Source organism: Fukomys damarensis, unplaced genomic scaffold (assembly GCF_012274545.1).
Source record: "Fukomys damarensis isolate Sample0158 unplaced genomic scaffold, DMR_v1.0_HiC HiC_scaffold_32, whole genome shotgun sequence".
In the NCBI taxonomy this organism is placed as follows: Eukaryota; Metazoa; Chordata; class Mammalia; order Rodentia; family Bathyergidae; genus Fukomys; species Fukomys damarensis.
The window spans coordinates 3,844,623-3,860,533 of record NW_022900944.1 but is presented as its reverse complement, the minus strand read 5'-3'; the positions used below and the strand labels follow the sequence as shown (position 1 = coordinate 3,860,533).

Sequence of the window (15,911 nt, the reverse complement as noted above, 5' to 3'; positions counted from 1 at the left end):
GTTTGTGAATGTGGGAACATGTTACGGACTCAAAGATAGTTGTTGGCACAAGAGAAAAAGGGTGGGGAGAACTGTGGCTTGGACATGGTTTTCTTTTTTCTCTCTTGCTCTGTCTTCTATTTTTAGTACTAGGGATTGAACACAGGGACTTTGCGCTGAGATACATTCCTACCCCCCACCTTTTTTCTTGCTTATTTTGCAATAGGATCTCATTTCTAAATTTCCCAGGCCGGGCTTATACTTGCAGTCTTCCTGCCCCAGCCTTCCAGAGTTCAGGGGTTACAGGTATGTGCCACCATACCTGGGGTGGTTTTCATTCTTCTGGCACCATATATTACTACCTTTTCTCTTCCTCCTGTTTTGCTTTGCATTTTTCAACTTACCTCCACTTGAAATGTTCTCTTTCCTGTCTGCCTTCTCTAGTCTAGTCTTTAGTGTCTTTTATTCAGGGCCACAGCAGCTCTTGGGGCTGACACAAAGCTGAAGCCTGAAAATAATTGTTGGATGAAAAGGAAGAGGTAGGGCTCTGAGGTAGGGTGTGGTAACTCCACTGAGAATTTGCTGAGGAAGACTGAGAAACTCAGGTAATACTCAGAGACAGTCTGAGGACATGGGCCTGCCAATTAGGGCTAAAAATATCAAATGAAGAGTCATCTGTGAAAGAAACCAGCACCTACCAAAGATCACTCCGCACACTGACAGAGCTCCTATGAGAGCTTTATTGTAGAGCCGCTGCTGTAGAGTAGGCACAATGGCCTACTCAGCACAGGAGGAAGAAGAGAAAGAGCTGGGTGGAAGGGGCTTGGTTATATAGCGATGGCTGGTGTAAGGGGTTGGGGAGTTGCATCAGCTGCTTGGGAAGCCACTCAGGGGTCATTATTTGTGATCCATTCCTTATATGGACAAGCCTTGCTCATCAGTTTCACTTACAGACGTTGATGCATGATGTGGGAAATGGAAACTTCAGGTATAAAATGGCGGTCACTAACAAACATGGCGACAGCCATAGCAAGGCAGTTAGCTTATAATCTGTGTAATTTTGATAACTAAAGCATTCAGCATGGAAGCCGAAGTAGGAATGACAAGGAGTGGGAAGAACTTACAGACTCTGAGGGATATTTACAGCTCAGAAAGAATAAATCTTTTGAATAGTCACACAAAAAATAGTGTACAGCTAAACTTTGTGAATAAAGCATTTTTTTCACTTTTAATAACTTTTTGAGGTATAATTTACACACGGGTTGACCATTCTCTTTATTCTTTGATTTTTCAATATAAATTAGTCCTTGATTTTTCAATAAGTTGAAGTCAGGACCTTGCACTTTTGAGGAAGGCACTGAGCTAAATCCCCAGCAAATGAGTTATTGAATCAATGATTAACAAATGGTGGGAAAGAAATGATTTTTTTTTGGGTACTGGAGATCGAAAAATTCAAAACAGAAATAATTTCCCAGATAACCATAGAGATAGTGAGCAAAATGAAAGTCGTGATTCAAGACTCTAGAGCAGAAAATGACAAAAAAATAGATGAACTCAGGACCATGATAGAAGCCATGAAGTCCTAGCATAAGAAAGAAATGGAAAAAATAAATGCCCAACACAGGGAAGAAATGGAATCCATAAAACAGATTCAAACAGATATCCAGGAGATTAAACACTCCATTGAAAGTGTATGCAACAGAATAAAAGAATGCAAAGATAGACTCTCAGATATACAGGATAAGAGTGCAGTCAGTGACCATGAAAAGAGAGGTCTCTTAAAGACAGTAAGGGATCATGAGAAATCGATCCAACAACTCCTAGATGATGCAAAGAAGAACAACATAAGACTGATAGGAATCCATGAAGTAGCAGGAGGAAATACAAATGACTTAAAAAAGCTGTTCACAGAATTAATGACAGAAAAATTCCCAAACAGAGGGGAAGAATTTGACATTCAGATAACTGAGGCATATAGGACCCCAGCTATCTACAATAAAAAAATAATCTACACCTAGACATATAATAATCAAGATCCCAGAAACCCAACAGAAGAACAAAATACTACAAGCAGTAAGAGAAAAGAAACAAATCACATGCAAAGGACAGCCCATCAGAATCACAGCAGACTTTTCAACACAAACCCATGGGGCAAGGAGAGCCTGGAGTGAGATATTTCAAGTAATAAAAGAGAACAAGCTCCGACCTAGACTGATGTATCCTGCAAAACTCTCTTTCAAAATGGATAGGGACATAAGACACTTCCACGACAAAGAACACCTGAGAAGCTACATGAATACCAAACCAGCACTACAAGCAATTCTAAACAAGATCCTAGAAAAAGACAATGAAGGCAAGAACACCATGAGGCCCAACAGAGCAAATCAAATAGGCAAGGCAAGAAACTAAAAGGAGAAGCTGAAAAAGTAAAAAGAGTCAACAAAAGGCCATAACAGGACAATAATAAGTCAGTACATATCAGTTATAACCATCAATGTCAGTGGTCTCAACTCACCAATCAAGAGAAATAGACTGGCAGAATGGAATAAGAAGCAAAATCTAACAATATGTTGTATACAAGAAATACACCTAGTGCAAAAAGAAGCCCATAGACTGAAAGTGAAAGGATAGAAAACAATTCTCCATGTGACAGGAGCCCAGAAAAAAGCAGGGGTAGCAATCTTCTTTGCAGACAAAGCAACTTTCAAACCAAAACTGATTCTAGTATTATTGATGTAGGATGGTACTGTATCATACCTCTGTGAATGTAAAATAGCTTGTATCTGCTTTATGATACATAGTAGTGACCGTGCTTTATCAGGAAAGGATAGAAAACAATTCTCCATGTGACAGGAGCCCAGAAAAAAGCAGGGGTAGCAATCTTCTTTGCAGACAAAGCAACTTTCAAACCAAAACTGATTCTAGTATTATTGATGTAGGATGGTACTGTATCATACCTCTGTGAATGTAAAATAGCTTGTATCTGCTTTATGATACATAGTAGTGACCGTGCTTTATCAGAGCTATATTTAATGATATTACTCTAGAATTTCTCTTTACAGATGATGATTAAGATGCTAATAAAAAAATGGTGGCAGGTACCACAACAGCAACAGAACTTTGCTGTTTTCTGGATATTATTCTTTTCTTTGGTTTTTTGTTTTGTTTTGTTTAATGGAATGTGCTGAATGTCTATAACTCTGTTCAGATGACTGCAGAACCTGGAAAAGCTGTTGCTGCTATTGATGTATAACATGCTGCTATTATTAGTCTTTTTATATAAATATAAATATATATATATATATTGAATTTTGGGAAACTTTATCAGTGCTGTCAACTTTGGAAAAAGTTATCCCAATTTACTGTGTTGAGTTGGCATTGTACAGAAATGGACAGCCATATTGTTCTAGAAATGTTAATTTTTTGAGTTTTATTTTTTATTTTTTTCCATGTGTACAGGGGTATTGCATTGTACTAAATATGTAAGGTCATATCTATGTGGGTTTGATTACAGAAACTAATAAAATATTCTCTAAATAATGAAAAAAAGAATAAGATAAGACTACAAGAGCAAAAAGCAATTTAAATATGTTAAGGGACTATTTTTCTCTCCAGAATTAAGGATTATTTTAATGTTACATCATTGCCTTTTCTCTTTTACTTTCTTTTTTAGCTTTATTTTAGGATTCCCTATTTTTAATGTTCATACAGAGATTTCTTTAACTGAAATACCGAATAGTTTCTCTGGTGTGGAAAACTATAATAGTACACAGGATCCTAATGAGATAATTAATAATGTGAAATAGGAAGTAAAGGGCTAAAGGTGTAGGGAAAGTGGGAAGGGTGGGGGAAAGGTAATAAGGGAGAGGAAAAAAATATGAGAAATTGAAAAAATGGAAATAAAGTGTTTGTAAATGGGGAGGGGATGAGGGGGTGAAGGGAGGGCAGGGACAAGGGGAAAAAATGAGAATGAAGACCTGTCATGTAAAGGTACAGGATCCCAATGATGAATGTAACTGTACTGTATACCTAGATTGTACCAATAAATTCAATAAAAAGAAAAATAATAAATTGTAACAAAACTACCTTAAAAAGGAACCATGTGGCTGCACTTTAGGTACTTGTAAGAAAAGATCTCTTCGATATATGATATATGAGGTAAAGAGGCACATCTAGTGGAATATATTATCTTTTACTTGTGTTTTCATACACAGTAGAAGAATTCACAAGAGTGTATTAGTTGATAAGAGTGACTAGTTGATAAGATAGGTAGGTGAAGGAGTAAATGGGGTAGATGGGGATGGGTAGAAAGGCAGGTTTTGAATTTGCAGCCCCATGAATGTCTTTGCCTAATGCAGGAAGTTAAACCAAGTCTTACAGCAAAAATGACCTCTCTCTGTTCCACAGATTTGGCTGGAAAGACAGCAATGGAACAGTGCCAAGCTGATGCCCTTGTGGATACCCTGGATGATTTCATGTCGTGTTTTCCTTGGGCAGAGAAAAAGCAAGAAGTAAAGGTAACGTGACCAGTTTGCTGTCACTCCTACTATCATATCGAGTACTAATCACATAGCACTTGCCAGAAATTGTTTGTGCTTCGTAAAACATGTTTTTACGTAAGTAATATGTATGTGTACAAGTTTTAGGCCACCAAATTATAGTGAAAGTTTGAAGCAAAGTACAACTGCTTGCCCTACTTCTCCACATTGACCCCCCTCTCCCCAGATGCAGCCCTCTTTTCATTTTAGCTGTTTCCTTAGAATTTGCACATGTCCATATTTCTATAACATCTTTGTTTGGTTCATCGATCCTAGACAGGTTCTATGAATTTCTTGCATCAGCAATTAAAAATTTCCTCTTAGCCATCCTCTCTGCTGCCCTTGTTCTCAAGCTCTTAATGTAGTGATTTAAAATTTTTTGAATCAGTACTCCTAGATGATGTTAGTTAGCCTATGTAAATAATACTCAGAACCGTGCACTGTAAGTATACTGTAATATTTTCTGTTTCCTTGTCAAAATTAGTAACTGCCTTTTTTCTTTCATTTAATAATTTCTACCTTTTCCATTGGATCTTCCCAGACCATCCAATAATCTGCCAGTAGGATTGTACACAAGGTCACCAATGTCAAGTCACCTGCTGTGCCCATAATTTCCATGCAGCCATCCAGCCTGGGGACCAGTGGCCTCCAGTGACCTGTGAAGCTCACTAGCTTTTATGCCCAGCTCCCAGCACTGCCACCTTAGAAATGCCATTGTCTGGAATGGAAGTTCCATTTCTTTCATGCGCTGGATGCTCTATTCCTTCTTCCTCTCTCTGTTATCTGTGGGGCACGTCTTCTACCACACAAAAGTGACCACCAAAGTTTGATGCCGGGAGGTGTGACCATAACAGAGACCTGGATGTGTCTGTCGTGGGAGTCCAGCCGTCAGTATGGTTCCGGGGCCGGGCACTTCAGTTCTCATTCTGGTGTCCTTATTACCATTCTGGTTCTTTGTCCTTTAGTGGGTTAATCCTTGTTTTCTTCTTGTTTTTGTGGAACAACTCTCCAAAAGCATAGTGGTCATAGGAAAACACGGGGCCTATTTTGTTTTCATGTGTTGTATTTGATCATCATATCTATTTCATTGTTTGGCTGAGTGTAGAATTCTATGCTGAAATTGATTTTCCATTAGTACTTGGCAGACAATATGCATACTCCTTTTGTTTTTGAGAAGTCTGAATTCAATCTAATCCCTGACCTTTTGTATGGAACTTACTTTTTTTCTCCCACTCTGAAGGACTGTAGAACACTTGCCTCTAGAATTCTACCATTTTACAATGTTGAGTCTTTGGTATAACCTGTATGCAACCGCTGTGCAGTTTCCTTGTTGAGCCTGTTCAATCTGGGATCTGTGTCTTGGAAATTCAGTGAAATTTCCTTTAATTATTTCACTGAAGATCAATGCCTCCCTCCTAATGTGGTTGTGGTTCTTGCTCATTATACTAGAAGTCCTTGTACTCCAATGTCGGATCTTTCCTTTGTCTTCCATTGTTTTGTTTTGCATTACTTTCAGGAAGAAATCCTCAACTTTAAATCAACTCCTCTTTAAATTCTAAATTTCTCATACTTTGTTTTAAAATTTACTAAGATTCTTTTCACAGTATTTTGTTCTTTTAAAAGACATTAGCTTATATTTATTTAATGTCATCTCCCTGCCCACTGTGTGTCAGCACGAAGTTGCTTTTTCTCCTCTTTGTTTTCATCTCTTTCCTCCAGAGTAGGATAGTTCTATATAACTCGTGTTAAACAGTAGGAGATTCAAAGGTTTACCCATAGCTCTAAGCCCTGGTTGGGAGTTGTTGGTTTTGAGTGTCATTAGGCTACTCGGGGCGGGGGGTACTTCCCAATATCGCGGTCCCCAGGTATCCTCTCACCTACTGGAAAAAGCTCCGGGCAAGGATTTAGGTCTCCTGCCCAGAGACAGGGGCCTGCCTGCCATATTCTGGAGACGCACAGTAAGAGGGCTGGGAGCCTCAGAATTTAGGGTTCAGAGCACACTGTTCATTGGGCCCTCCTATATTTAATATGTTATGTGTGATAGCCTGTGCCCTAGAAACCATCTGTTTTACCCTCCCCAGACTCCTGCAAAGAATGGGGGAGCAGAAGTTGTCTCGCAATGTGAATTGAAGGAGGAAATCATATGCTAACATTGCTTCTTGGACAGTTCTCCACCCAGTTTCCCCCTCTCCACCTCCTCAGCCCCTGTCCTAGAAACAGCCAGCCATATCCTGAGTTGTCAAAGGACTGGGGGTGTAGATGGGGTGGTTCCCACTTGACCTTGGCGGGTGCCGTTGATCACCTTTGTAGCTTCAATTTTCGTTGTTCTTGTCTCCGGTCCTCGTTTTCATGTCTGGATGGATTCCGGCATTTTAAATATATGTGTTGTCATCTGATGGGGTCCGATGAGTTCCCTAAACGGGGTGATGGAGGAGAGAGACCTCAGTGTAGCCCCACCCATGGAGTAGGCGCTTGACTTGTTACGGAAAAGGTCAGGAGAATTCGTGTGAGGGAATGTATTAGGGCAGAAAGAAGTACAGTCAGAAGGGTCTGTGAGTGTGTGGATGGCGAGGCTCATTATGGTCTGGGGCTGGGGATATTTGTGTGTTCGTGTGGTTGGTCATTCATGGAATCTGAGAACCTATAGAAAGTACTGTAAATCTATACAGACTCAGTTTATAGGTGAAAGACAGTGGCCTGTTTTACATTTGAAAGTCAAGGGATGGCCCATTTATTGTATCTTTAAGACTCTGATTTTTTTTTTAGGGTTCAGGCAGAGAAAATAAATATATTATAACCTTGACTAACTTTGATTGTGCCCTGAACATGCAGCTTTCCTTGTTTTCTTTCTACCTATCATTATTTCTTCTCTCCTATTGCATGCACCACTATAGGTGTCCATTGAAAACAAAATTGTATGTGTGCTGAACCTGCCACCTTTATCCAGAGTCCTACACAGACTTCCTCTGTTATTCTCTGTGGCAGCCCTCCAGTGGTTTCCTGTAGGACTTTCTGCACAATTTGAATTTTAACATGCACTTACTTGTTTGTCCTCCTCGGCTCCAGTAGGAGGTGTCCCATCAGTAGGAATCCTGTCTGTACTTTTCAAACGATGCCCGCCCCCCAATCTGCCATGGGGATTTTTCCATTGCAGCCATTGACTACTCAGGGAGAATGTGATCACAGCACTGAATTCACCAGGCACTCACTGGGGCCCAGCTCTCACTTCCTGAATTCATTTCATCACTGCGCTCTCTTTTGAGATGAAGGAATAAACAGAGAGTGGCTCAGGAGGTGTTCAAGTCCCACAAGTGACAGAACTGTGGTCTCAGCACAGATGGCGTGGCCCCAGACCCCGTGGCTTCACCAGCGATGGACAAATCTTTTTAAACAAGCGAATAATCCCCAGCTCATCGCTTTAGGGTGAAACTGTTGCTATTCCCTTTACCCAGACGAGGATCCTGAGATTCAATACCATGACTAGCTTGGCTAGGGTAGCTTTGCGAGTAAGTGGGACACAAGGAATTCCAGCCCTATCACTCTCAGACCCCCTGTTCTAATGCCACAGTGACAGCAGCTGCTCAAAACAGCTGTGTATAAATATTTATTACAACCTGAAGCTAAGGGCTATCCAAGAGCCACAACCCACAGCAACAGATGGCCATTTTAGCAATTTAAACAAGCACGTTTACTCTAAATACTATCCACTCTATTTATTTAGTTAGGACCTTCTGGTTTAAATATAGATAAAAGCACTTACATTTACTGGCTGAAATAAATGTAAGACACTTGGAGAACATACTCACACACAGAGACACACAAACATTTGCACCACCAAGCAAAAGGAATAAAAGCTCAGCTTTGACCACAGAATGTAACACGACTTTGTCGTAACCACATTTGTGCTCTGGAGTCAGACCGCCAGGCTTGAGTCCTGGCTTACTCATTAGATGCCACTTAACTCCCTATTTATAGTTTAAGTTCTTTATAAAGTGGAGGCTAAAACAGTCTCTTTTTAAAAGTGTGATGGAAAATTAAATGGTAGCAAGTAGACATATGGCTCCGTGGAAAGTATTCAATAAATATTAGCGATGGTAACTATACAGTGTTATTGTATAGCTCAAAGCTCATTTTTCCTTATATTTGTCAGAAATGGCATCTCTATTTCATATATCCTTATAAACACAGATACAAATAGCCACATACCTCCAATTCATGAATAAAGCTTTTTGTTGCTTGCGCCAAAGGCCCCACTAATAAGAAGCCTGTCAACACATCGGTTTGTTTTGCTCTACTTCTCTACTTTTGCCCTTCTGCTGAGGCTCCACACCTGAAGGTACCTTCCAGGGAGAAATATTTAGGACAACAGTAGCGTCCTACCTTTGTGTTAGAGAAACAACACCCTTACCTACACAGCACTCTCCTCACAAACCAATTTTACAGAACACAGCAATCCAGGTTCATGAATAAATCATACGATGGAAAAACATGTTTCAGAAATATTGCCAATAGCTACAGACTATGGAATTAACCAACAGGACCTGACTCGCGCACAGTGAAGAGGGGGCGCAGTTCTGCCCCCCGGCAGCCGTCTTTCTCTAGTGGATCAACTGCTGCCCCCTTGTGGTCAGAAAAGGTAACGATGCAGTTACCTATTGAATATACACGTGTAGGAAGTGATGGTATTTGTTACCCTACGTGCTTTTGAAAATTCATCAAATGCACACAAAATGGCAGATGTTCCACTGTTTGTTATGAAGAATTCCATTTCAGATTTTTGAAAAGTTAAAGGAAAAATATATCTCTAGACACAGTCATCCATACTGATCTTTGAACTTAAGAGTTATTAGTGTCTTCGGTTATTCCTCGGGTCTCCCCTGAAGAGGAGATGGGATGTCAGACAAGCGGGACTGCAGAAACCCTCATGACCCACTTTCACCGCTACGTGGTTAATGGAGTGGATTTAAAATTAGTGCTTTGCAGAGATACACAAGCCTGCCTATATTCCCTGAGAGTCATTTGTTAGAGTATCGTAGCAATGACCTCTCAGGGTGAAAAGCCTACCTCTCAGCCTTCTGGGAGAGAAGACAGGGAATTTCTAAGTCCACCAGGTGTCAGAGTGGCTGTCTAGGATGTGTCCCGGATCACAGTCTTCAAATATACATGTGGGAAAACTGTAGTTTCATCTTTTGTATTATTGTGGTGAGTGTTCTTCAAAATGAATGTTACATGGTCATATACTGCTGATTATTTACGTTTCATTAGACTGAGATGATTTGCCAAGCTTGTGCAGAGACCCTGCCTAAAGGGCAGTCAGTCACAGGTATTGTAATGTTGTTACCTGGCGTGGCACACCCACGAGCACTGGAGAACCCGAGCTCTGTGCAGGGGGAGGAAGACACCAGGCTGACTGTTCGGAAGAGCAGTGCAGGTCCATCCCTCCTTCTCCCTCCATTTCTAGCTGTCCTAGGAGACCCTGACGGCCGCCCCTCTCCCAGGGATACGGGCTGAGTGGGGCTGTGGGAAGCACTGTGGGGTTCCGAGTCCGTCACCCCAAACTCACGAACTCTGTGTAGGCAGCTGCAGGATTCACTCGTGTTTTATTTAAAACCATCGACATTTTCACCATAGGGCACCTCATGTCAGAGGAGGTGCCGCACGGGGGAAAGAACGTAAGTCAATGTGATGACCAGCTTTGCAGGCGTCAGTTTTTAAATGTCTAATTGGGCAATGTGTGTAAATATGTAATAATGCAAACTACAAATGTAAGGCATATTCTAGTAACCTACATTAATCTTGCTAGATCCTAATACGAAATAAACCAGCAAATTGGTGAAAGAGTTACCAGCTATTTGACTTGCCTTAGTAAAGGCTGGTTGTTTAGGAATATTAATAAATGATAGGGACGTGCAGCCTTTCAGTCTTTTGAGTTTGGCTTTTATTTTATATGCAGCTTTATTTAGGGGGCCGATAGCTACTGAACCCAGGGCATTTTGACTAAGCTGCTAAATCACCCAAGCTAGACTCCAAACTTGCGATGCTCTTCTCCAAGCCTCCCAGAGTACCGGGATCACACGTATGCACCATCACCCAGGCCAGCCAAGAAATCTGTACATGAAGAACAAACAGTAGGTAGAAAGAAAGAGACCTTTGGAAACTTGAGTAAAAACCTAAAGAAACTGTTAAAAAATGGACACACCTCTTTTTACATAAATGTTTCACATGTATTTGTCTTTCTAAAGCTACTTGGTTTATTATATAAATATTAGCTTAATAATGTATCAGAGAAGGCCAGGGATTTAGCTCAGTGGTGCTGCTGCCTGTCTCACAAGTGCAAGGACCAGAGATCAATCCCCAGACCCCCCGCAAATGTGTGTGTGTATATATATATATATATATATATATATATATATATATATATATCAGAGAGGGCTATATGGATGATGTGTTTTGTAGATGATACTCAAGGCAGATAAATCTCCTGCTAGGCACCATGGTACCAAAGAGAGAAAATTCATAAAGGCCCAAGAGCAAAATGGCTCATAATGGCTTATATTCATTAGTGCAATGGCAAGACTGCCCATCTCGAGCTTGGCCCAGTGAAAGAAAGTGCATTGCCTTTCCTTCAGTTATAGTGAAGTTTAAAGGCACTAAGTGAAGCAACAAAGAAATTCTAGAAATTAAGAACACAATAGAATCATTTTTATGAAATAAAAATTCCAATAACAATTATAAAAAGATCTAATGGGTGAACTGCTCAGTCATTGTGTACAGAGTATACGAAATTGGTGAGAAAGTATTTCTTTCCAAATCCTGCGTAATGGAGAAAGGGGTGAGATCCATAGAGAATCCGATGTGAATCTCCATGCCGTCGTGAATACGAAGGAATAAAACCACACATGTAGCTACTTCTACTCCTTTCTGAACTCATGTGGGAGAAGAAAGATGAGAGATCTTCTTTCTCTTCTAATCATAACATTTATTTTTCTTCTGTTTGAAAAGTGATGTTAAAGTACGGTTTTCTCTCTCTTGTAGAATGAAATGTTTAACAAGCTGCTCACACGCGAGGCCCCTCACCTTCTGCAAAGCTTGGGGACATATTTAGGGGACAAAGAGTGGTTTATTGGCAACTCTGTGAGTATGACTGATATCTTTAAAAATACCAGCACATATTTACATAAAAGGATAAACCAAAAATTCATCTAAAGAAACTGTTACTCATGGAGAGAGGGAATGGGTTACAGAGCAGAAATGAAATCTAAATTACTTTATATTAAAATGTTTGGAATCATGAAATATTTTATATTATTCTACAACAATGGCAAATTTTGAGTAAATGCATAGACTAGTGCACAGAATTTGTATTCTACTCTATTAGTAAAAAGTTAGTGAAGAAATATGACTTTGTAAAACTGTAATTTGATTAGACATCTAAATAAGGTTATTCTCTCAGAACAGAAAGTAAAAATCATGCACCATATTGAATAATGTTTGGTAGTACTAGACACCGGTAGTAGTGAGTATTGCTTTACAGATATTATTATATCTATATTGTGGGTGCACAGGTAAGAAATTATTAGTATTTTGAGAACTAGGATCTTCAGTGAGAAAGAAAGGGAGACAGACATGTAAACACCAGTGAGAGTGAGTGAACATCGTATTTCTGTATTTGAAATACAGGTAACAATATAAGGTTATGGTGTTCTTAGGAATGAAACACTGTTTCTTGGGAAATAACGGACAAGCCTGGCATTCCCAAGCCCCCCTTATCCCCAGAGTCTGGTTTTTTATATACTAAAAGGAGCCAGAGCTTCTTGGGGAAATGGCTTATTTTAAATTTTGGACAGAAAATATAAAAAATGAGCTGGGAGTTCCTTGTCATAGTAGAAGCAAAGAACTTACCAAGGACAGCTGGACTTCTGCCAAAGAAACTTTGACCTGAACGGGAAAGCTCTCTGTCAGCCAAAGGTGGGGAACGATTCTATTAGTAAGGAACAAATCAAACTGAACAAGTGCAGGAGTTTATGAAAACCACTAACACCACGGCCAGCATGCATGAACACACGCAGACACGCCCAGACAGACGGACACAAACAGATATATCAACCTCTCTCGATTCATTTTAGAAGCTGTCATAGAGCTGTTGCTGTGAAAATTATTACAAACAAACAAAACTGCAGAAAGTTGTAAATAACGCATTTCTCTGCCCTTCCTACAAGAACACACTCGAGGTAACAAGCTCACAGGGCTTCAGCTAGGAGACAGCGTGCAGAGGCTTTCTTGGGGCGCTGTTGACCTCTGGTCACGGTCTGTCTGCTTTGGGCCTTTGGGTGACACAGAAGCAAATGTCCACAGCTTTACTTTCGACTCCTAGCCAGCTTTTGCACTTTCCCTGCTGTCCCCATCTGTTTCCCCAAAACTTCCCTCTTCTCACACTGTGTGCTGAGGATTTCCAAGGATTTAACTCTGTAACTGAAATTCCTCATGCACTGTTTCCCAGCCCGTCCCGAGGCACTCGCACTTCCTGAAGTTCCAACACAGGGGCGAGTGCTCCTTGCACACACGTCACATGTGCACCTCAGAGCCTGCACACGCTGGGCTCCCTCTGCACAGCGCGCGTCACCCCCAGATTACTGTTGTCTGGACCCTTCTGTCAGCTCTGAAAGGGCCGTGCTGCCTGCTTGATGGTCCCTGCACTTTTTCTTCCTCACTGTTGTCTTGCTCTACGATACAAGCCATGGTGCAGAAAGAGCCAGCATCACGGCTTCCTTGTCTGTCAATGCCCAGCAGGCAGACCTGGCCTTGGCATGTAGTAGGTGCTCAATAAATCATCTCACATCTGACCTCTGAGTCCTCCAGTAGCATCTCTTGGCCCACAGATGTTTAGTGAGAAAGTTTATGAAACACTAGCAACGAGCTTCTTAATCCCACACAGCTAAGAACTGCCCACATGGAAGCCTCATTTCTGACTAATATTTACATGGAAGCAAAGTATCATTATGCAAATTACTCTCTGATCACACAGGCAAAATGCCCAGGTGTACAAGGGCGGGGCCAAGCCATCCTCACCTGATCTGGGGCCAATCCTAGCATTCTCCTAATGACCAAACATCTATATGTTATTTCTCCAGACCTGATACAGGGCAATGTATTTTAACCACAAATGTTTCCCTGGAAAATATAGAGCAGTGGTGACCGAGCCGTGGCACGTGTGCTGCAGCAGGGTATTTGTATCACTGAGCACTCTAAAGGGTTCACCATCACTGGTTCAGAGTCTCCAGGAGTAATTTACACACTTCCCATTTATACTTTAAAATATGAAGGGCCAAGATAAACAGCAAGATGAAGTTATCCCAGGTCTCACTGTGGGCATTCTGTAGGGTGAGTAAGGAATGGTCAGTCCTTTGGCCCCGTGAGAGAAGGGAACGGTTCTGAATTACGAGAGCAGAAGGGCATAGCAGATGAAACACACACAGAGCTTTGTCCTGTGGAGGACAATTTTGTAACAGATGGGAAAAGTGTGGATTAAGTAGGATGAGAATGTCAGAGAGGTGGAGATCGGACCAGGTTACACAACAGCATGGACTGCAGGGATCTCCTATTAGTACAGCTGCATCTACTTACCCATCTGTGTGGAAAAGTCCTTGTCACCTCAAGCACTAATGGGGAGCCTGTCACTTGGGGTTGACGGTAGGGTTGTGCTGTTCATCCGTCATTTTCCAGGTTTCTATTAGGTACACATTCGGTATTCGTAATGACAAAATCTATTTTGAATTTCAGAATGATCTCTTAGATTCAGGAATTCAGTTTATATTTTTATAATGATGAAGTTATACCTTTTATGTTCATATGGAAAGCAATTTTTTTTCCTGTTGCTTGAGCAGGTGACTTGGGCAGATTTCTACTGGGACATCTGCAGCACCACGCTTCTGGTCCTTAAACCTGACTTGCTGGACAGTCACCCCAGCCTGCAGACTTTGCGCAAGAAGGTCCAAGCCATCCCTGCCATCGCTGCCTGGATACAGCAGAGACCTCAGACCAGACTCTAGCAGACACACGAACCTCGGCTTCGCCAGTCACGGCCTCCGCTCCCTCCGGACACCAGCTGGCCAGCTGCCTCCGTGATCCTCCTCACACCCCCACTCCCTCCACCAGGACTCCCACTGTTGCCATATTCTGCATTAAAAAGTCGTATTTGGTCTCCATTCTCCTTCCTTCTAAAGAAAGGTTTTTCATTCTTGATGTTTGGTTGTTGTTGCTGTCCGAAACTTTCTCTTGCTGTACAGCACAAACTGGCCTCCAACTCACTTTTAGCCCAGGTGGCTCTTCAGTTCACGAAGACATTGCTTCTTCAGCCACCCCAGTGTTGAGATTACAGGCGTCCTTCTGCCCCCACACCTGGAGAATTTCACACCGCTCATGACAGGAAAAGTAGTTCCCATGTGGAATTTGCCTGCCCCACTCGGAACACGCGCAGATGCTTAGTTCAGTAACATCTGTTGCTGCCCCCAAATGGGGTAGATCTATTTCAGTTACCACCGCATAGCAACCATGAGTAATCAAGTGATGTGCAAACTTTGCTGACAGCTCCTTAAACTGCACTTCTCTACGTTCAGAACGTGAACATAATGCACAGTGATGATTGCTGTCCGTGATCTGCAGAGAACAATCCAGTGGCTCTGGTGCCTGGCACTATAAAGACCCCAAGGAGCTAGGCAGAGAGCCCTGCTCTTACGACTGCAGCCCCAACACTTCTAAATCAAAGCTGCTTTCACTGAGCAGCCGCTGGGCTGGGGTGTGAGCACTGCACAGGTGTGCCCATGTTTTCCTTACTGTCCCCATAGGACAGGGTTTCTGTCACGTTTGTTCATTGAGCACCTGCAGGAATAAAGTGAAACTGCCGAGCACATAGGAGGAACCCGCTGACGGTGGTGGTTACTATTGCTCTGCCGGTGACCGGGGTCGGGGGAGTCAGAAAGACAGCACATCTGGGTCCCACACTTCTAACCACTGTCCTGCTGCCGCCGCCATAGCTGGCCATCAGGGTAGACCCGGACACTAGGCATCCTGCCTAGGAGTCTAGACCCATGCAGCCTCTGGCCCCTGAGTGGTGGCTGTAGGGACAGACCGAGGGGAGGCCTCAGGAGTGCTCACAAGAGGCCGATGCAGTCAGTGTTCAGCAAGTGTTCTCACCGAGCGTATGACTGCTGTGATTTGTAGTTTACCGTTTTGTATCAGAATCACTGTCTGATGGATGGCACCAGCAAGAGAGCAGGACCCTGTGCTGTAAGAAAACAGGCCCGCTGCTGAGGCAATGTCTGTTGGGCAAGTGCCTTTACGTAGAGTTCCTGTTCCTTTCGAGGACACTCTGACCTTGAGTGTTCTCTGGAATCG

The 15,911-nt window shown here is 42.1% G+C and overlaps 1 protein-coding gene across 1 annotated transcript in view; it reads left to right on the top strand.

Moving 5' to 3' along the window:
• The window catches only part of Hpgds (hematopoietic prostaglandin D synthase), a 43,953-nt gene extending 29,253 nt beyond the window's left edge, over window positions 1-14,700 (top strand). The window contains exons 4-6 of the mRNA XM_010643690.2: window positions 4,387-4,496; window positions 11,553-11,651; window positions 14,402-14,700. Of these exons, the coding sequence (XP_010641992.1) occupies window positions 4,387-4,496; window positions 11,553-11,651; window positions 14,402-14,566 (374 nt within the window). The 3' untranslated portion in view covers window positions 14,567-14,700. The remainder of the gene's footprint in view (window positions 1-4,386; window positions 4,497-11,552; window positions 11,652-14,401) is intronic.
• Window positions 14,701-15,911: the final 1,211 nt, after the last annotated feature.